The following is a 20509-nucleotide window of genomic DNA, read 5'->3' as shown; positions in this document are numbered from 1 at the left end:
GTGCAGGGGGTTGTCAGTGATTTTCACTTTTTTTCTGGCAACCCAGTTGAAGAAAATTGTTCATGCCCATGACCCAACAGAACTGGGGATGAGGGGTTTGAGGTGTGGGAGGGGCTCAGGCTGGGGCAGAGGGTTGGAGTGTGGGGGTGAGGGCTGCGGGGTGGGGCCAGAATGAAGGGTTTGGGGTGCAGGAGGGGGCTCTGGGTTTGGGGGGGCTCAGCTGGGGTAGGGAGTTGGGGTGTGGGAAGGGTTCTGGGCTCTAAGCTGGGGGTGAAGGCTCTGGGGTGGGGCCAGGGATGAGGGGTTTGGGTGCAGGAAGGGGCTTCAGGTATGGGGGGGCTCAGGGCTGGAGCAGGAGATTGGGGCTCAGGCTTACCTTGGGCGGCTCCCGGTCAGCAGCGCAGAGGGGGTGCTAAGGCAGGCTTCCTGCCTGTTCTGGCACCACAGACTGCACTGCACCCCAGGAGTGGCCAGCAGCAGATCCAATGTGCAAGCGGCTCCGCACAGCTCTTGCCCACAGGCACCCCCCCCCAGTTCCCATTGGTCGGTTCCCGGCCAATGGGAGTTTGGAGCCGATGCTTGGGGCGGAGGCAGTGTGCAGAGCCCCGTGCCCTCCCAGCCCAGCTGGCCGCTTCCGGAGCGCAGCGCGGTGTCAGAACAGGTAGAGACTAGCCTATCTTAGCCGGAAAGCACTGCCAATGGGACTTTTAACCAGGGCCGCCCAGAGGGGGTGGGGGGCAAGTGGGGCAATTTGCCCCGGGCTCTGCAGGGGCCCCCATGAGAATGGCTGAGGCTCCCGCCCCGGCCCGACCCTGCCTCTGCCCCTCTCCCGGAGCCTCAGCGCATCCAGGAACATCCCTGGACAGCGCTGCAGCATGCCTCCAGCAGGGCCTGAGCTCCTCCCCACTCAGAGCCATGTGGTAATGGGGGTGGGGCTGCGAGCTCCAGGCCGAGTGGAGGGAGCTCAGGCCCCACTGGAGCTCGCAGCCCCGCTCCCTTACCATGCGGCTCTGAGCGGGCAGGAAGTTGGGGCCAGGCAGCTTTTTCCTACCCCTAATATTTCTCACATCTGTAGTACAGGGAGTAATGTACTCTGCTGAGGACGGCTTTCAGGAGGTAATGAAGGTAACCAAGGCACTGCATGTGCTTTCTTAATTAGAAGGTCCTTTTATTCAGAGCATATAAAAAAAGTAAATTCTTCTCATTTTCCCAAAGATAGTTTTGCTTCGGAGGCAAAAGGTAAAACCCGCTATGGATCTCATCTGCCCGGTTGTTGTTGTTGTTGTTGTTGTTGTTTTTTGTTTTGACCTGAGTGTAGGCCCTTTATTGTGGGGGGTGGAGGGTCTAGGAAGCAGACTGGGCAGCGTGGGGGGCCCAGCCATCACCGGTACAGGTAGTCGGCCTCGATGTTGGCTGCGATCTCGGCCTCCCACTTGTCCTCATTGTTAAGCAGTTTCTCCTTGTTGTACAGCAGCTCCTCGTGCGTCTCAGTGGAGAACTCGAAGTTGGGGCCCTCCACGATGGCATCCACAGGGCAGGCCTCCTGGCAGAACTCGCAGTAAATGCCCAGTTGTTGTTAGCAGGTACTTAAATGTATCTTGTGCTAAGTGAGCCCTGCATCCCATTGCATTAATACAACCTGACAGGCAAGGCTCCCACAGAGCAGTATGCCTAAAGCCTTGTCTCTTGCAGTTGCCTCCTTTGTGAAGGAGACTTGGGAAGGAACAGCAGCTGAGCGGCGGCCTGCAGTCAGCTAGTGCAAACCTGGCTCACCGGGGGGATTTCAAAATTCAAGCTGAAGAAAGATCTTTTTACCTTGATACTTTTTTGCCCCAACCCTGGCATTTTTCTTCAGGTTCCCAGCTAATTACATGGTTGAGATTGTAGGTCTTTATGTTTACACTATCCAAAGGGTAAAAGATTGTCAGACAGGTGTGTACATCGTTCTCTCTCACTTGCTCGCTTACATTTTTTTGCTGCTACTTCCAGAATGAAGGGAGGTGCAAATTCACAAAGATACTTATGTGGTGTGATGCTGATCAGATTGGGCCCCACATGTGAGTTAGGTGGGCGAATGCCGGTCTGCCTTAGTTTGTGAATCACTCGGAGGGTTAGGCAGTAGGTAGGTGCTTGGGCACCTAGAAGGAGGCAGCAGTGCACATGACTTGAAGCACAAACACAGGCACCAAAGGAACTTTTTACTGCAAAAACTTTGATACTGAGTGAATTTAGGCACCTACAGAGTTAGTTCAGTGGGAGTTTTGTGAATCGCAGTGGCGCCTAAAACTGGGATATAGGCACCTACACCCAGCCTTAGCCACCTAAGCACCTTTATGACTCTAGGCTGGAAATACAGAGCTCCCTCTCTGTAAGACTGCACACTCCATTCTGGTGCTCGACTCAATTAACCAAGTAACTCCCTCCTTAAAAACAGACACCTTCGGGAGGTCGTATTGACACCTGGATGCCCAAGACCAGCCTTGCTAGGAAGGAGCACCGTACATATATTCAGTTTATGTCATGTCAGCTGGTGGCATCTCTAGGATTTTGCAACATATGGAGAGGGTGGAACATGGTTCTTTACTGGGAATTGGGATGCCCAGTTACATCCCACGCTCCTGTTGTGTTTGTCTTTGTTACACCGAGTGGGATAGACTAAGTCTCTCCAGCCAACAAACCATAGGATTTTGAACAACACCCTCCAAACCCGAAGATTTAGCTTTGCCCCAGTCCTTGAAAATTTGATATTGAAAGTGTTTGTGTTTAAAATCCTATTGTCAAGAGGTACCTGAGGGTCTGTCTCTGTTAACTAAGTGATGCTTCTTCCTATAAGGACCTTCCAATTGTTTTTGTATTTTAACAAGTCATGTGTCTGCGTCCATGTGACTGCAGTGCAGTCTTGTTTCTAACTATTGGGTGTGCGATGTGTGGGCTTTAACAAGGAGTTTGTTCACTGCTTTAAGTACGTAAAGAACTGCTTGGCCAAAACACATCTTGTTAAAATGGAGAAACACAGAATTTCCAGGACAAAGGCAACATTTTGAAGTGATGAAAGCAAATTTACACACAGGAGCCAAAAAGTGTAAAATGGGCAGTTTGTTCCAGGAGCCAAAATTTTGCCCAATGGATCCACTTCTGGAACAATGGCCTGTCCGTCCACGGCTGTACATAGGGATGGAAGAAATTGACAACTGAAAACCATTGCTTGATAGTATGTTCATAGTGTGCTCACAAGTTGGCTGTGTTTATGCTTGATGGCTGCTTCTTCATGCTTTGAGTTTCAGAGATTTTAATGGTGGAGATTTTGTGTATTTGAAAAATAAAAGGAAACATTTTCCATGAGTCTTGCCTTGGAAGCATGATCTGACAAGCTTCAGTGTCTGAGATTAGAGACAATGCCTCTGGCATCATTCATTACAGCTCATAGTGTTCACTTGTCCATGTCGTGGGGACCTGCATTAGATGTAAATCCTCACCAGGAAGCCTCTCCCCTGAAGCTTTCACCTGACCTCTAGACCTTGCCAAATTCCTCATTACAAGCAGTTACAAACTGTCTTCCTTGCACTCAGGTGTCAAGTATATTCTTTCCATCTCTGCAAACCTTGTCCAAGAAATAATAGCTTGTGCTTAGTTCCACTTACTGGATGGAGGATGAAAGTGTTTGGAGGGAGGACCTGTTTAGCATCTACTCTCCTCTATGAAAAGACATGTCCCAGTACCATAATATACAGTCAGAGCATTTTGAGGTGGGCCTGTGAACCAATGGCTCAACTCTCTGTTCACCTCAAAACCTAAATGACTCCTGTCCATCCTGATCGTTCAGATTTCAAGGCAGGTCAGGGAGACAATTTGTTGGCCTGTGCCTCAAATTTAACTGACTCATTTTGCATGAAAAGTATGTGTGTGTGGCTCAGCCTCCTATTGCAAGAGTCAGCATTGCAAACTCTCACAATTTAATTGTAAGTTTTGAGATATAGCTGGTGTTTTTCTTAAAGGCCCAGCTCTTGGAGCCATATGATTGTCAGAATCTCAGTTTTCATTTAAAAGAAAAAGTAAGCTTCTAATCCTCCTGATTGCAGAGAAAAGCTTTAGACTGTGAACCTTAACTCTCAGGTGCCCAAAATTGCGAGCCCTAGCGATAGATGTACATAGGTTTACATTTTCAAGGCTCTTTGCAAGAAAAAGAACTAGGAACTTACCTTTTCTTTGATAATGTAAGATGACGTGCTCCTGTACATTCCTAGTTTCCTCAGCTCAGGAGGACCATGGGGGTTGATTTTGCAACTCTGCTGCCTTTATGTGTGTGAGCAAATTGCTGAAAAATTTACTAATGTGATCCCATCACAGATACAGGCCCACTTACTGGTCCCTTTAAGTGCACCCCCACCCCGGTGTCAGGCCTCAGGCCCTCATCTCTCCCAGGGTGGAATTCCACCGTTCCCCGACTCTTTGAGCTGGCCTTGGGCTGCAGCACCCTGTGCATCAACGGTGCTTATCCACCAGGTCTGACTCAGTTTGGACACCCACAGGCGTCTGGGGCCAGTGGTGTATATAGTGACCAGGTAACCTGCTTAGACTGGAGTAGTGTTACTTTAACAGCAGAAATAACTCAATCCAGAAAAAGGATTTTTTTTAAAAAAAGGTCTACACAAATCTCTGTCTTACTGAAGCCCAGCATCCCCCTCATGGTGTGCTAGGCAGGCCTAGCTTCTTCAGGCAACTGCCCCTGGAGTGCTAACCCCTCTCCTGAGAGTCCTTTTTTAAACTGCTATCGTCTTTTGGATTTTCTGGTTCCCAGGCCTTTTCCCATAATGCCCTTGTCTCCTAACAATCCACCATGTTCGCTGAAAGATGGCTTATCTTGAGCCATTCTGTTTCCTTCCTGCTTGTTTTCCTAATAGTCCCTTATTAGACTTGTGACATGGGAATGTGGGACTGCTGTGCCCCCTTAACTCTCCAGCCTGGGCTGTCTCTCACAAGCTTTGCTAGTAAGAAGCACCAAACCCCTCCAGGAGCTCTTATCACTCAGCACAACCACATGTGGAGCCCCACCCCCAGCTAGATGCATGAGTGCTCCCAGAGCCATTCGAGTATCACACAGAGAAAGGCACCAGCCAAATCCCCCCAGCTCCCAGCCTTGTACCTCAGGAATATACCACCTTGCACTGCTCAAGACCCTTTCTTGAGCAATGCAAGTTTATTAATTAGTTCACCACTTCATCAATGGAAAGTGGATATACACCAGCCTTTGTAAACTTGAGCAGATCTACCAAGCACTTTGGGCAAACTCACTGGTAAAGATAAACAGTAAAACAAATTTCTTGATTACAACAGATAGATTTTAAGTGATAGGCAAAAAGTCAGAGTGGTTAATAAAATAAAATATAAGCTCACAGTCTAAACCGTAACCCTTATCACACTAAACAGTATTTAGCTCAAGCAATGTTCTCACCCCACTGGAGCTTACAGTCCTTAATATACAGGTTTCTCCCTTAAACCTGAGTCAGTCTCCTCTGTTGAAATCGTCAGTAGGTGTGGGGAGGAGAAAAGGCCAAGCAGGGGGCCTCTGTGTTCTGTTTTATACTCTCAGTCCATGTGCTTGGAGCGCACAAGTTCAGGCACAAGTCTGGTGGGCATTGCTGAGTCACCCAGCAAGGTTGAGCAATTCCCCGGGTGTGGCCTTGTGAAAGTGAGTCATTGCATTGTAGTTCCCTTGCTGGACAATGGCTGTTGATGGTTTTTTGACACCCACCCAGGCGTTGGTTATCCCCCTGGTTATTGTCTTTGGGGCGCTAGTATCGGGGCGCTTCCCAAACCCACAGCATATTTTAGTGACAACCATACAACACATTCTCATAACTTCATATGCATTAATAAGATACATATTTAGATAGAAAAATGACTTTTGGCAGATCACAACCTGTCCCCTGATACCTCACATGGCCTGCTTTATCTGCAATATCACAATGATATACAAATGAGGAATATGGGGGTCACAGGGCACTCCCCTGGCGTGTATAGTGTCAGCTCCCCTGTTGTCACTCTGACTGTCACTTACTAGCCTCTCCAGTCGTTGGCACTGGAACTCCTGCTTATTGGCCACAATCATTTCTTGGGAGGCCTCATAAAGAATGATAATTGCACTGTGCTCCTCGTGTCCTTCCACAATGGGAGAGTTTAATTCCCCAAAGTCAAGTGTTGGAGCACCAGGAAATTTGTAGTTCAGGCCCCAAAAGAATATTGGCATTACAAGAAAAGAATAAACACAAACATTAGCAAAGGAGGAAATGCAGAGTTCAGGTGACACTTCCCATGCAGGACAGCCACACACCCTTCATGCTATCCTTGTGGGGACAGCAACAGGCACTGGGAATCCAGAAGTATCTCACCTCTCCTTAATCAAGCCTGCCCTTCTCTCTGCACCAGCCAGGACACCAAATCAGCCCTCCCGCCAACCTTCACTGTGCATGAGCAGCACTACTGATCCTTGCTGCCCACTGGCAGCAATCACACAGCCAGCTCAGGAAGCTTACAGCTACTGCAGGTACATTCCTGACAGGACAATCTGAACAGACATTGTGCAGCTATAAATACAATTTACTACAAACCATTGCACTGATCTGTGATCAGCCTTCTCCTGAAATGCTTTGAGCAGCAATAAAACAATTAACAATGCTGGCATGGAGGGGTTGGATTTTCAAAAGGGCTAGAGGAGTTAGGCACCTAATTTCCATTGACACTTATAATAATAATTGGAGATATACCAATCTCCTAGAGCTGGAAGGGACCTTGAAAGGTCATTGAGTCCAGCCCCCTGCCTTCACTAGCAGGATCAATTTTTGCCCCAGATCCCTAAGTGGCCCCCTCAAGGATTGAATTTACAACCCTGGGTTTAGCAGGCCAATGCTCAAACCACTGAGCTATCCCTCCCACCCAAAAAAATCCTCCACATGATTAGTTGTTGAGAAACTTAACAAAAAGTGTTTGTGTGTGAGAAATCCTTTCCTTTCGCAAACACATTTGTGATCATAGAATATCAGGGTTGGAAAGGACCTCAGGAGGTCATCTAATCCAACCCCCTGCTCAAAGCAGGACCAATCCCCAGACAGATTTTTGCCCCAGATCCCTAAATGGTCCCCTCAAGGATTGAATGCACAATCCTGGGTTTAGCAGGACAATGCTCAAACCACTGAGCTATTCCTCCCTTAAATTTGTTTGAAAAATCCAAGACTGAAGTATCATCATTGGGCATCTAAGCTAATGCCAGGGGCAGTTCCTCATATCTCTTGGTTCAGGCTCCCTTGCAGACTCAGGCAGATGCCACATTCAGTTCATGTGCTGAAGGTTTTCTTTGCAGCTGTGACAGCTAGAGCCTTTCTATATAGATATAGCACATGCTGTGATTCTGCAGAACAAAACACCAGCAGCAAAAAGAGGTTCCATGTCGCTAACCTACGTGACCCAGCCCATTCTAAGCTGTGAGCACCATTGAGAGGCATCTGTGGGGACCGTAACATATTTTGGCAAACTTTGCATAGGGATGGGAATGCAGTAAATTATATTGCTACCACTGCTCAAAATTGGCAGCCAGGAGATTTGCCTCAACCTCCCACCCCGCCATAAACGTCTCCCCCTTACTCTCACAGATATTATGGAGCACACAGCAAGCAGTAATAACAATGGGAATATTGGTTGTGCTGAGGTCTAACCTAGTCAGCAAACAGCGCCAGCGAGCTTTTAAACATCCAAAGGCACATTCTACCACCATTCTGCACTTGCTCAGCCTATAGTTGAACTGCTCCTTACTACTGTCCAGGCTGCCTGCGTACGGCTTCATGAGCCATGGAAGCAAGGGGTAGGCTGGGTCTCCAAAGATAACTATTGGCATTTCAACATCCCCAACAATAATTTTCTGTTCTGGGAAGTAAGTCCCTTCTTGTAGCTGCTCAAACAGCCCAGAGTTCCTAAAGATGCGAGCATCATGCACCTTTCCCGGCCATCCCACGTTGATGTCGGTGAAACGTGCCTTGTGATCCACCAGTGCTTGCAGCACCATTGAAAAGTACCCCTAGCAGTTTATGTACTGGTTGGCAAGGTGATCTGGTGCCAAGATAGGGATATGCATTCCGTCTATCGCCCCACCACAACTAGGGAAACCCATTGCAGCAAAGCCATCCACTATGACCTGCACGTTTCCCAGAATCACTACTCTTGATAGCAGAACATCAGTGATTGCATTGGCTACTTGGATCATAGCAGTCCCCACAGTAGATTTGCCCACTCCAAATTGATTTCTCACTGACCAGTAGCAGTCAGGTGTTGCAAGCTTCCACAGGGCTATTGGCACTCGCTTCTCAACAGTCAGGGCAGCTCTCATCTTGGTATTCCTGTGCTTCTGGGTTGGGGAAAGCAACTCACAGAGTTCCAGGAAAGTGGTCTTACGCATGCAAAAGTTTTGCAGCCACTGGGAATCATTCCATACCTGCAACATTATGTGGTCCCACCAGTCTGTGCTTGTTTGCTGGGCCCAGAATCGGTGTTCCACTGTATCAACCAGCCCCACTGCCGCCATGATGTCCCAATTGCCACAGCCTGTGCTTTCAGGAACGTCTGTGTCCATGTCCTCATCACAATCATCCTCGTGCTGCTATCTCTTAGCCAGGTTCTGCACATACTGCAGTATAATGTGCAAGGTGTTTACAATGCTCGCAATAGCAGCGGTGAGCTGAGCAGGCTCCATGCTTGCTGTGCTATGGCGTCTGCACAGGTTGTGCAGACGCCACACAAGAAAAAAGGCACGAAATGATTGTCTGCAGTTGCTTTCACGGAGGGAGGGAGGGGAGAGTGATGACATGTACCCAAAACCACCCGCGACAATGTTTTTGCCCCATCAGGCATTGGGAGCTTAACCCATAATTCCAGCGGGGACTGTGGAATAGCTACCCACAGTGCACTACTTCATGAGTCAATGCTAGCCACAGTAGTGAGGACGCACTCCGCCGACTTAATGCACTTAGTGGGGACATACACAATCGACTGTATAAAATCGATTTCTATAAAATCAACCTAATTTCATAGTGTAGACACACCCTAAGTAACATCAATCCCTTGTGTTGATTATCAATGGGCGGTAGCACTACTAGAGCTAAGGCTGAGACTAATTTACTGTTTAACAGCTGACTTTTCCAGTGCAGTAAAATCCACATGCTCACACCAATTGACAACCATGCCTCAGCAGGGCATGGAGGAAGTTACTGATCCAAGATGAGGTCATTTGAGCAATTTTAAAGATAAAGTGCCCCTAAAATATGACCATTACATTTTCCAGTTCTTAGAATGTTTTCTTGCATATACCTGCAGTCTCCAACTCTGGTGCTTGGCCTCCCTAAACTGCTCTCAATGGGATTTGACCTGAGCTCATGCCTAGCACCCGCTGCCCTTCCAAGGGAGCAATAAAACACTTAAAGTTAGCACTACAAACTAGCATCTGGCAACATGCAGGAGGGAGTGATTTGCATACGTGCAATGGAAAATGTGCATAGAGGTTGATTGCTCTCAACATTATTGGAGCACTCAGGGCAAAAGGCTCAACCTCTTGACCTTGAGCAATACTCAAGAATGGTGAGTTCAATTCTTTCCCTTGGCAGATTGCTGAGAATGCCTGCTGCTGTGTGCACTACTATTCCTTTGGGAAGTTTTGCCCTGGGTAGTGAGCTTTTTCATTAAGAGCTGTTAATTTCAGTGTTCTGGCATCCACATGTATACTCAGATTGATTGTAAGCCTCATCAGAGCCAAGGGAGGAAATAGTGGTAGACGTTTAAGGTTGTTTGGTCAAGGAGTTCCTTAGATACAGCCTCCCAATAAATAGCTTACTTCAACATTCAAATTGTTCTCACACCATGTGCATAGGGAGACTATCTTGTGCATAGGGAGGAAGGTACAAGACAGGAAGCCTCCTAAGTCATACTGGCTAGTTATCTTAGGTGCCTGTACACAAACGCAAGAAGCATGGGAAACAAGCAGGAAGAATTGAAAGTCCTGGCACAATCAAGGAACTATGATGTAACTGGAACAACAGAAACTTGGTGGGGCAGTTCACATGACTGGAGCACTGTCATGGATGTATATAATTGTTCAGGAAGGACAGGCAAAGGAGGAAAGGTGGAGGAGTTGCACTGTATTTAAGAGAGCAGTATGACTGCTCAGAGCTCCAGTATGAAACTGGAGAAAAGCCTGTTGAGAGTCTTTAGGTTAAGTTTAGAGGTGAGAGTAACAAGGGTGATGTTGTGGTGAGCATGTGCTATAGACCACCAGACCGGAAGGCTGAGGTAGATGAGGCTTTCTTCGGACAACTAACTGAAGTTTCTAGCTCACAGGCTCTGGTTTAATGGGGACTTCAATCAGGGCCGCCCAGAGGGGGGGGCAAGAGGGGCAATTTGCCCCAGGCCCCGCGTCCCGCAGGGGCCCCCACGAGTGTTTTCCGGGGCCCCTGGAGTGTTTCCCCTCTTCCCGCGGCTCCGGTTGAGCTCCCGCAGGCATGCCTGCGGCAGGTCCACCGGAGCCCGGGACAAGCGGACCTGCCGCAGGCATGACTGCGGAGGGGGCGCTCGTCCCGCGGCTCGGCTGGACCTCCCGCAGGCATGACTGCGGCAGGTCAACCAGAGCCGCGGGACCACGGCACCCGCCGCAGTCATGCCTGCGGCAGGTCCGCTCGTCCCGGGCTCCGGTCGACCTGCCGCAGGCATGCCTGCGGGAGCTCAACCGGAGCCGCGGGAAGAGGGACCCGCCGCAGTCATGCCTGCGGCAGGTCCACCGGAGCCAAATGCCGCCCCCCAGGGAAAGGGCCGCCCCTGAGCGGGGCCCCCCGCCGACGAAGACCCCGGGCCCCCGGAATTCTCTGGGCGGCCCTGACTTCAATCACCCTGACAGCTGCTGGGAGAGGAATACAGCAATGCACAGGCAATCCAGGAAGTTTTTGGAGATTGTTGGGGATAACTTCCTGGTACAAGTGCTGGAGGAACCAACCAGGGGTCATGCTCCTCTTGACCTGCTGCTTACAAACAGGGAAGAATTGGTAGGGGAGGTAGAAGTGGGTGGCAACCTGGGCATCAGTGACCGTGAAATAGTTGAGTTCAAGATCCTGACAAAAGGAAGAAAGGAGAGTAGCAAAATACGGACCCAGGACTTCAGAAAAGCAGACTTAGACTCCCTTAGGGAACTGATGGGCAGGATCCCCTGGAAGGCTAATATGAGGGGGCAAGGAGTCCAGGAAAGCTGGCTGTATTTTAAAGAAGCCTTATTGAGGGTGCAGGAACAAACCATCCCAATGTGCAGAAAGAATAGCAAATATGGCAGGTGACCAGCTTGGCTTAATGCTGAAATCTTCAGTGAGCTTAAACTCAAAAAGGAAGCTTACAAGAAGTGAAAATTTGGACAAATGATTAGGGAGGAGTAGAAAAATATTGCTAGAGCATGCAGGGGTATGATCATGAAGGCCAAGGCACAATTGGAGTTGCAGCAGCAAGGGATGTGAAGGGTAACAAGAAGGGTTTCTACAAGTATGTCAGCAACAAGAAGGTGGTCAGGGAAAGTGTGGGACCCTTACTGAATGGGGGAGGCAACATAGTGATAGATGATGTGGAAAAAGCTGAAGTATGCAATGCTTTCTTTGCCTCGTCTTTACAGACAAAGTCAGCTCCCAGACTGCTGCACTGGGCAATACAGTATGGGTAGGAGGTGAGCAGCCCTCCCTGGTGAAAGAACAGGTTAAGGTCTATTTAGAAAAGGTGGACTTGCACAAGTCCATGGGTCCAGATCTAATGCATCCGAGGGTGCTAAGGGAGTTGGCTGACGTGATTGCAGAGCCATTGGCCACTATCTTTGAAAAATTGTGGTGATTGGAGGAGGACCTGGACGATTGGAAAAAGGCAAATATAGTGCCCATCTTTAAAAAAGGGAAGGAGGAGAATCCAGGGAACTGCAGACTGCTCAGCCTCACCTCAGTCCCCAGCAAAATCATGGAGCAGGTCCTCAAGGACTCTATTTTGAAGCACTTGGAGGAGAGGAAGGTGATCAGGAACAGTCAACATGGATTCACCAAGGTTAGGTGCCTGACTAACCTAATTACCTTCTATGATGAGATAACTGGCTCTGTGGATATGGGGAAAGCAGTGGACATGATATACCTTGACTTTAGCAAATATTTTTATACAGTCTTCCACAGTATTCTTGCCAGCAAGTTAAAAATGTATGGACTGGATGAATGGACTATAAGGTGGGTAGAAAGCTGGCTAGATTGTTGGGCTCAACAGGTAGTGATCAACGGCTCAATGTCTAGTTGGCAGCTGGTATCAAGCGGAGTGCCCCAGGGGTCGGTTCTGGGGCCGGTTTTGTTCAACTTCTTTATTAATGATCTGAACGATGGGATGCATTGCACTCTCTGCAAGTTTGCAGATGACACTAAGCTGGGGGAGAGGTAAATACGCTGGAGGGTAGGGATAGGGTCCAGAGTGACCTAGACAAATTGGAGGATTGGGCCAAAAGAAATCTGACGAGGTTCAACCAGGACAAGTGCAGAGTCCTGTACTTAGGAAGGAAGAAATCCCATGCACCGCTACAGGATGGGGACCGAATGGCTAAGCAGCAGTTCTGCAGAAAAGTAGCTGGGGATTACAGTGGATGAGAAGCTGGAAATGAGTCACCAGTGTGCCCTTGTTACCAAGAAGACCAACAGCATATCGTATTAGTAGGAGCATTTCCAGCAGATCAAGGGAAGTGATTATTCCCCTCTGTTCAGCCCCTCCTTTCCCCCAGCAGCACATTCACCTCACACCACTGTCACTGCATATGCACCTAGGACCCCTCAGGTCCAGGAAGCCACTTTGCCTCCCTTGTGGTGCATGCTGGGGGGGCTGCCATCATGTGTGCACCTCCTTCCCTGCTGCTGCCACTCACTGGGGGTGGGAGATGGGGCTGCCCCTTGCCCCGCATGGGGCAGGAGCGGTGACTGCAGGTGTGGGGGGGCCCTGTGTTGGTGGAGAATGTGATGGGTTGGATCACAGAAACCCCCTTAGGAACTGCCAACTGATGTGCCAAGACTACTTCTACCCCTGCTTTCCCTGCCAGCCTGGGACCCCCACACTGTCTTGTTGAGCCAGGCACTCCCAGCTGCTCCAGCACAGTCCCAGGCTCTGAACCACCTGCCCCAAAGCTGCAGACTTAACTGAAAGCAACTTACAGAAGTGTTCCTGCCTTTAACACTGAGATGCCCAACTCCCACTGGGGTCTAAACCCAATTAAATCCATGTTACCCTCTATAAGGCTTATACAGGGTAAACTCATAAATTGTTCGCCTTCTATAACACTGCTAGAGGGATAGGCACAGTTGTTCCCCACCCCCAATATTAATACATACTCTGGGTTAATTTATAAGTAAAAAGTGATTTTATTAAATACAGAAAGTAAGATTTAAGTGGTTGCCAGTAGTAGCAGACAGAACAAAGTGAATCATCAAGTAAAATAAAATAGAACATGCCAGTCTCTGACTAAGAAAACTGAATACAGATAAAACCACACCAGTTCCAGTAAGCTTCCTTTTACAGACTAGTCTCCTTCTAGTCTGGGTCCAGCAATCACTCACCCCCCTGTAGTTACTGTCCTTTGTTCCAGTTTCTTTCAGGTATCCTTGAGACACCTGAAGACAAAATGGAGGGGCCTCCCAGGGATTTAAGTAGATTGTCTCTTCCTTTCCCCTATGCAAAGTCCAGCTCCAAGATGCACCTTAAAGACTAACAGATTTATTTGGGCATAAGCTTTTGAGGGTAGAAAACCAGATGCATCTGAAGAAGTGATGTTTTTTACCCATTAAAGCTTATGCCCAAATAAATCTGTTAGTCTTTAAGGTGCCACCGGACTCCTTGTTGTTTTTGTGGATACAGACTAACATGGCTACTCCCTAATACTCAGCTCCAAGATGGAGTTTTGGAGTCACATGGGCAAGTCCCATGTCCATGCATGACTCAGTTTTTACAGGCAGCAGCCATTGCTTACCTGCTCCCTTGAACATCCTTGTCACAAGATCCACACCAGGTCTCTGCCCTGTGTTGGCTGGTTAAATAAAGAGTCCCCCCACCTTCTTCAGTGCTTCACACTTGTGTCTTTATTTACAGTACAACAGTAGTTCCCCCTTATTCCCACAACAGCTATCCCCAGGCAAACCCTTCCCAGGGTCTCCCAGCTTGTGAGGTGCCATGCCTTTGGTGAGAAGACAGAGATATAGGCCTCCTACCACCTTCCAGGCTAGCTCCTGACTGAGCTTTGTCCAGGGCTTTTATAGTCCTCCCCTTCCTCAGCCCAGCTGTCTCTACTTAGCTCAAGTCATTGCTGTGAGCTGACCCTCGTTAGGGCCTGCAACTGGGCTCTCTGCTGGCTTCCCTACCAGAAAGCAGGGCTTAGCCAACATTTTAGCAGGGCATTCCAGGGGTTTACCCAGCTCTGCCACAGTCCTCATGTAGACTTTTTATGTGGATTGGAGCCACCCAAGATCCATTGTCTCTTAAGTGCTTCTTGATTGGGCACTTAATTTGCACATTCCTTTCCCAAGAAGCTGACCAAATGCTTTACAAAGGCTAATTAAAAATCAAGCCAGTGCCCAGCCAATATTCATAACTTTGAATACAAAAATGATACATGCATACAGATAGGATTAATAGATTCAGTAGTGTTGGAGAAAAACTCAGTTCTCGCTTTTTCTTTGGGTGCAGCAAAATCAAATACTTTATTATTTCTCCAGTAATTACAATAGAGGGAGTGCCCTAGGACACAGGGTCGCCCCAGTCCTGGACAGGTCTCTCAACAGGTAAACAATTACAGCAAGCATTTATACCTTTGTTACAGACAATAACAAGCAATAATACAGACAATATATGAGCAACAACTGCATTTTGTTTATACATAAGCCATCCTGCTATCTTATTTTTCTCACTTCTAGGAGACACCAGTCTACATATTTGGTTATCAGTTGCCAGGTCGTAATAACTTCTCACACAGTTCTTTCCCTCTCGCCTCACACCATCCTCGCTTCTACAAGTCTCACGTCATTAGGGTTACAGTGTGGCCTAACTCTTGCTAACTACTAGCCTGAGGCTATGGCTACACTTGCACTTCAAAGCGCTGCCACGGCAGCGCTTTGAAGCGGTAAGTGTAGTCAAAGCGCCAGCGCTGGGAGAGCTGTCCGTACTCCACCTCCCTGTGGGGAATAACGGACAGCGCTGGGAGCCGCGCTCCCAGCGCTGGGGCTTTGACCACACTGGTGCTTTGCCGCGCCGCAATTTGCAGTGCTGGAGAGGGTGTGTTTTCACACCCTGCTGCAGCGCTGCAAATTTGCAAGTGTAGCCATGGCTTGACTCTTGCTAACTGACTGACATGTATTAAGATCCCCTTCAAATCCTTGTTAATTCTTTCCCTACTTCCACAGTAGATCATAACCTTTACAGAGCTATGTTACATGGCATATGTAGCATAAAACATATTCCAGTTATATCATATATACATGCATAAGCATATACCCATGAAGCCTTATGGGGTACACCGTCACAGAAGGTACCGCCAGAAAAGGGAAGGGTCTATCTGTCCAAAGCAGAAGGGCAGGGGCAGGGTCAGCCTGCCCTGGCACTAGTGGTTGGGGGGCGCTAGGACCCTGCAGCGGCAGTTGATGCTGGGAGCCGGCAAAGTAGAGCACAGCAGAGCACAGGCAGGGACGCTCAGGGGGGCATGCAGGGGTGGCAGGTGGGGCTGGGGGAGAGACCTGGCCCGGAATATTGGTGGAACCAGACCCCCGGGCCCTGAATATTGCTGGAGCCCAGGCACCACGGGCCCATACAACTCACTGCCCCTGCCCCTGCCAGACTTTGTGCTATTCTATCCTTCTGATGAGATGGCATACTGCAGACACAGAACATGGGGACAGGAAGAGACTGTGGCCTCACAAAGGCAAAAGTTTCATTTAGGGCAGGCTTCCTGAACACCTGCTGGCTGCTCCCGCCTATACTCAGCAACTTCAACTACTCTGCATCCACCACCCCCTACTGACCAGATGTTACCACCCCTTGTCTGTTGCTCTAAGGCAATGGTCACCAACTGGTTGATCACGATCTCCAGTCACACAGCAGGGCTGCTGCTAAGACAGGATCCCTGCCTGCCCCTCCCACACGCCGCTCCCGGAAGCAGCCAGCACAGCCCCGCGGGCGGGGGGCAGGGGTTTCCCACTGTGCGCTGCTCCTGCCTGCAAGCACCACCCCCTCAGCTCCCATTGGCCAGGAATGGAGAGCTGTGGCCAATGGGAGCTGTGGGGGTGGTGCTTGCAGAGAGGGGCAGCGCGCGGAGCCATGTGACGCCCATCCCACCCCTAGGGGCCACAGGGGTGCGTTGTCCCCTTCCAGGAGCGGCTTGGGGTCGGGGTAGGCAGGGAGCCTACCTTAGCAGTAAATGCTGTCCGGTGAGAGGCCACATCCCAAACCCCAGGACTGAGACCCTTCCCGGAGCCAGCACCCCAAACCTCCTCCTGCACCCCAGCTCTGAGCTCCCTCCCCAAGCCAGCACCCCATATCCCCTCCTGCACCCCCATATCCCCTCCTGCACCTCAACCCCAGTCCTGACACCCCTCCCAGAGCTAGCACCCCATATCCCTCCTGCACCCAAGCCCCTGCCCCAGCCCTGACCCCCTACCAGAGCCAGCATGCTGTACACCTTCCTGCACCCCAACACTCTGCCCTAGCCCAGAGCCTCCTCCCAGAGCCAGCACCCAATATCCCCTCTTCCACCCCAACCCCTTGACCCAGCCTGACCAACTCACATAGGTCAGTGCAGAAATGAGGGCCTCCTAATCCTTCTTCTCCTTTTCTCATATCATAGTGTGAGCTGGGGCAACCTGCCATAAGTAAGCCACACACCAGTCAACAGAGCTACCCTAACACAGTACGGGCAGCTGGAGGGCACAGAGGTGATGTCAGTCATTCTTCATGTTTGCTCATTTTGAAGCAGCTCTCACTGAACCATATTTAGAGGCTATTGACAGCTCCATGGCCACAGTTCAGGTTGTGGTGCAGAGAAGGTGTGTACCTTAGATCTGGAGTTCCCAATTTCCAGTTTGTTTGACCTTATCTCTTTATTTCCTATTTGTAGAGGTTTAAATATGTGCATGTGACACTCTGGAAGGGCATGAGGCATTGCCACGGAAATTCAACCCTATATAAACAATGTTTCTGAGCAGTGACTGGGGGGCTAATACTAGGAGACTTGGGAGTTCAGTCTGTGGTGCATCTTCAACAGCAAGAGGCTGCAGGTTGGGCCTGTGATCTATCTTTAGCTGTATGTCAGGCTCATCCCCATGCCATCTCCAACCCCCATCATCTTTCCCACCCCAGTTCAAACTCCCCCCCCCCCCACCTTAGAGAGGAAGACTAGGCTGCACCAAATGCAGAGAGATGGGAAGCTGCTAAATGAGAGAGAGGATGCAGGTACAGTGAACACACGTGCAACCAGTGCCTTCTGTTTCACTGCAAAACAACATTGGTAGTGCAGAGTAGCAGTCCTCCTGTGACCACTTACGTTGATTTCCATGTTCTTTTTGAGTAAGTGTTGGTATTGCAAAACTGGGTCAGGTGGGGCCTGAGAGCACCATGGGGGTGAGTCTGGGAGGGTCCTGAGGACACTATTGGGGGTTTCAGCAGGGTAGGGCCTGAGGGTGCTATAGTGGTGGGACTGGGAGGAGCCTGAGGGCACCATGGGGGTGGGGCTCGGAGGTGCCTGAGGGCACTATGGGGTGGGGCAGGGGTGTTGGCAAAGCAGGGCCTAAGGGCCCTATGGGGTTCCTGGGCAGGTCAGAACTGGTTTCCTCGGGGGGCCCTGAATGTGCTATGGATGGTGAGCCTGGGTAGAGCAGGACCTCAGGGTGCTATTTGGCACTGGTGAGGCCACATTTGGAGTGTTATGTTCAGTTTTGGGCCCCCCACTAGAAAAGGGATGTGGACACATTGGAGAGAGTCCAGCAGAGGGCAACAAAAATTATTAGGGGGCTGGGGCAAATGATTTATGAGGAGAGGCTGAGGGAACTGGATTATTTAACCTGCAGAAGAGAAGAGTGAGGGGAGATTTGATAGCAGCCTTCATAGAGCTTCATAGTTCCATAGAGCATAAGCGCTGACTTCTACTGGCACTGGAGGGTGCTTGACCCCCCCCCCCTCTGCCCCTGCCCCACCCTTCCCCCCCCAATCCAACCCCTTCCCCAAAGTCCTGCCCCAACTTGCCCCCATACCGACTCCTTCCCTAAATCCCCACCTGCCCCTCCTCCTCCCCTGAGCACACCACATTCCCACTCCTCCCCTCTCCCTCCTTAACCCTAACAGCTACAGCTGTTTGGCAGCAGCAAGCACTGGGAGGTAGGCGGAGCAGAGGGGACCTGGCGTGCTCAGCGGAGGAGGCGGAGATGAGGTGGGGGAGGTCTGGGTTGGACATTAGGAAACACTGTATCACTAGGAGGATGGTGAAGCAGTGGGATGGGTTCCCGAGGGAGGTGGTGGAATCTCCTTCCTTAGAGGTTTTTAAGGCCCAGCTTGACAAAGCCCTGGCTGGGATGAGTTAGCTGGGGTGACCAGATAGCAAGTGTGAAATATTAGGATGGGGGTGGGGGGTAATAGGCACCTATAAAAGAAAAACCCCAAATATCAGGCCTGCCCCTATAAAACCAGAACATCTGGTCACCCTATTGTCAGCCGGGGGTGGGTCCTGCTCTCACCAGGGGGCTGGACTAGATTCCGCCCCAGGGCCCTTCCCGCCCTGATCCTCTATGAGTCTCTGGGGCGGGGCTAGGCAGGGCCGGGCTTCCAGGGGGTGGGGCCAGGCCCAGGCGTGACGCCCATGCGGTGCCCCGGCCTCTCTTGGCCAAAAGCTGTGACTGGGCGACAGCGGACGGATCACGTGACGGGCACGGGACCATCGCACCACACGCGCACGCCGCCTACCTCCTGCGCTTGCGCATTGGCGCCGTCACCCGCGTTGGCATTTCTGCGCACATTCGTCATATGTGTGCGACCGCCGGCAAGAGGGGGCTGAGGGGTCGCAGCGAGCGCAGGCCGGCGGCATGGCAGCGGCGCGCTACCTCCGGCTGTGGCGCTGCTGGCGGCCGGGGCTGCTCGGGGGCCTCGCCCCGCTGGCTCCGGCTCGTCGGCGGGTGTACGCGGCTCGCTCCGCCGCCGCCTCCCCGTGGGCTCCGCGGGGCCCGGCCCCGTCTCCAGCTCCCCTGGCCGGTCTCGGCGTCGGCCCCCGGCGACACCTGCGTGGCCCGGGCAGCCTGGGCGGCGGGGACGAGCTCGCGGGCGGCGGAGCCGAGGATGGGGGCGGTAGTGGAGCCGATCCCGCCGGGGCCCCCCCGGCCATGACGGCGCTGACCCCGCTGCTCATCCCGGAGCGCTTCCCCGACGTGCCGCTCATCGCCGTGACGCGCAACCCCGTCTTCCCGCGCTTCATCAAGATCCTCGAGGTAACGGGCCAGACTCCGCGGGCAGCCCGGGATTCCCCGCTCCGGGCCGGCAGCCGCCCCGCTCCCTGCCGCCCCATTGGCCAGGCCGGCTCCCCCACGTCCCTTAGTCCCACCCGCTTCCCCCGCAGGGCGCCCACTCCGTACCTTGGGGCTGGGACGCCATCCCGTGTGCCCTGCCCGGGAGCTCACCATCTGCAGCCCGCTCTCCAGTTCATCACAGTCGTCGCGACCCTTTCTCCTTTCCCAGAGCCGGGCACTGCGCCTCTTTCCCGGCGGAGACGCAGACACCCCCCACCCCCTGGGCCGGCCCTAGCTCCTCTCTTTGCCTAATGCATCGAGGTAAAGGGGTCGTGCTGCGGGGACACAGACCCTCCCACTTCCTTTACATCCTGCCTGGCCCTGAAGCCTGTGCCCCTGCAACCTGAGCTAAAGCTTCTGGACCCACACTAAGGGAGAGGAGCTCTCTGCCAGGCTAGAAGAGGGGGATGTTGACTGGCAAAGTAATATTAAAACCCAACCCTAGCTGCATCCCAGTCATGCAGAAGATGAGCGTGCCTCTCTCGGAGTTCCACCTATTGCAGTCGATGCTGCGCCCTGATCTATGCACAGATTTGGTAGTAGAGTAACTGTCAGTTAGGGGTGTGATTCTTATACTGGTACAACCCCCTAGTATGTTTGCAGTTATACTGGGGTAATGGGTCGTCATAGGGGCTGGTATAGCTTATTTGCTATCCTATATATAGTTAAAGCAGAACAACTTTTGTCTGTAGACAAGCCCAACCCTGGAAGTGTTAGTAGGGACATGGAGCCAGGATTCTTGGGTTCTGTTAGCAAGTCTATGGCAGAGCTGTAATGTGGTATTGAGTAAGTCAAAAGAAGGTTAAAGTATTATTACTACTGGAGGCCAGTTGTTCTGCTGACATCACCTCTCACCTTTGTCTTGGTAAATAGGAAGGAGAGGGGTATGCAAG

At 51.1% G+C, this 20509-nt stretch overlaps 1 protein-coding gene and 1 long non-coding RNA gene across 3 annotated transcripts in view; one reads left to right on the top strand and one right to left on the bottom strand.

Annotated features, from left to right (window-relative positions):
• Window positions 1–20234, bottom strand: part of LOC123355952 — a 32932-nt gene extending 12698 nt beyond the window's left edge. Inside the window, exon 1 of one of the 2 annotated variants that reach the window (XR_006575251.1) lies at window positions 19683–20234. This is a non-coding gene — a long non-coding RNA (uncharacterized LOC123355952). The remainder of the gene's footprint in view (window positions 1–19682) is intronic. The other variant, XR_006575250.1, reaches the window with a different exon arrangement.
• Window positions 19072–20509, top strand: part of LONP1 (lon peptidase 1, mitochondrial) — a 53859-nt gene continuing 52421 nt past the window's right edge. The window contains exon 1 of the mRNA XM_044998829.1: window positions 19072–19538. Coding sequence (XP_044854764.1) covers window positions 19140–19538 — 399 coding nt within the window. The 5' untranslated portion in view covers window positions 19072–19139. The remainder of the gene's footprint in view (window positions 19539–20509) is intronic.

Source organism: Mauremys mutica, chromosome 24 (genome assembly GCF_020497125.1).
Source record: "Mauremys mutica isolate MM-2020 ecotype Southern chromosome 24, ASM2049712v1, whole genome shotgun sequence".
Lineage (NCBI taxonomy): Eukaryota > Metazoa > Chordata > Testudines > Geoemydidae > Mauremys > Mauremys mutica.
This window is presented reverse-complemented; position numbering and strand designations above follow the sequence as displayed.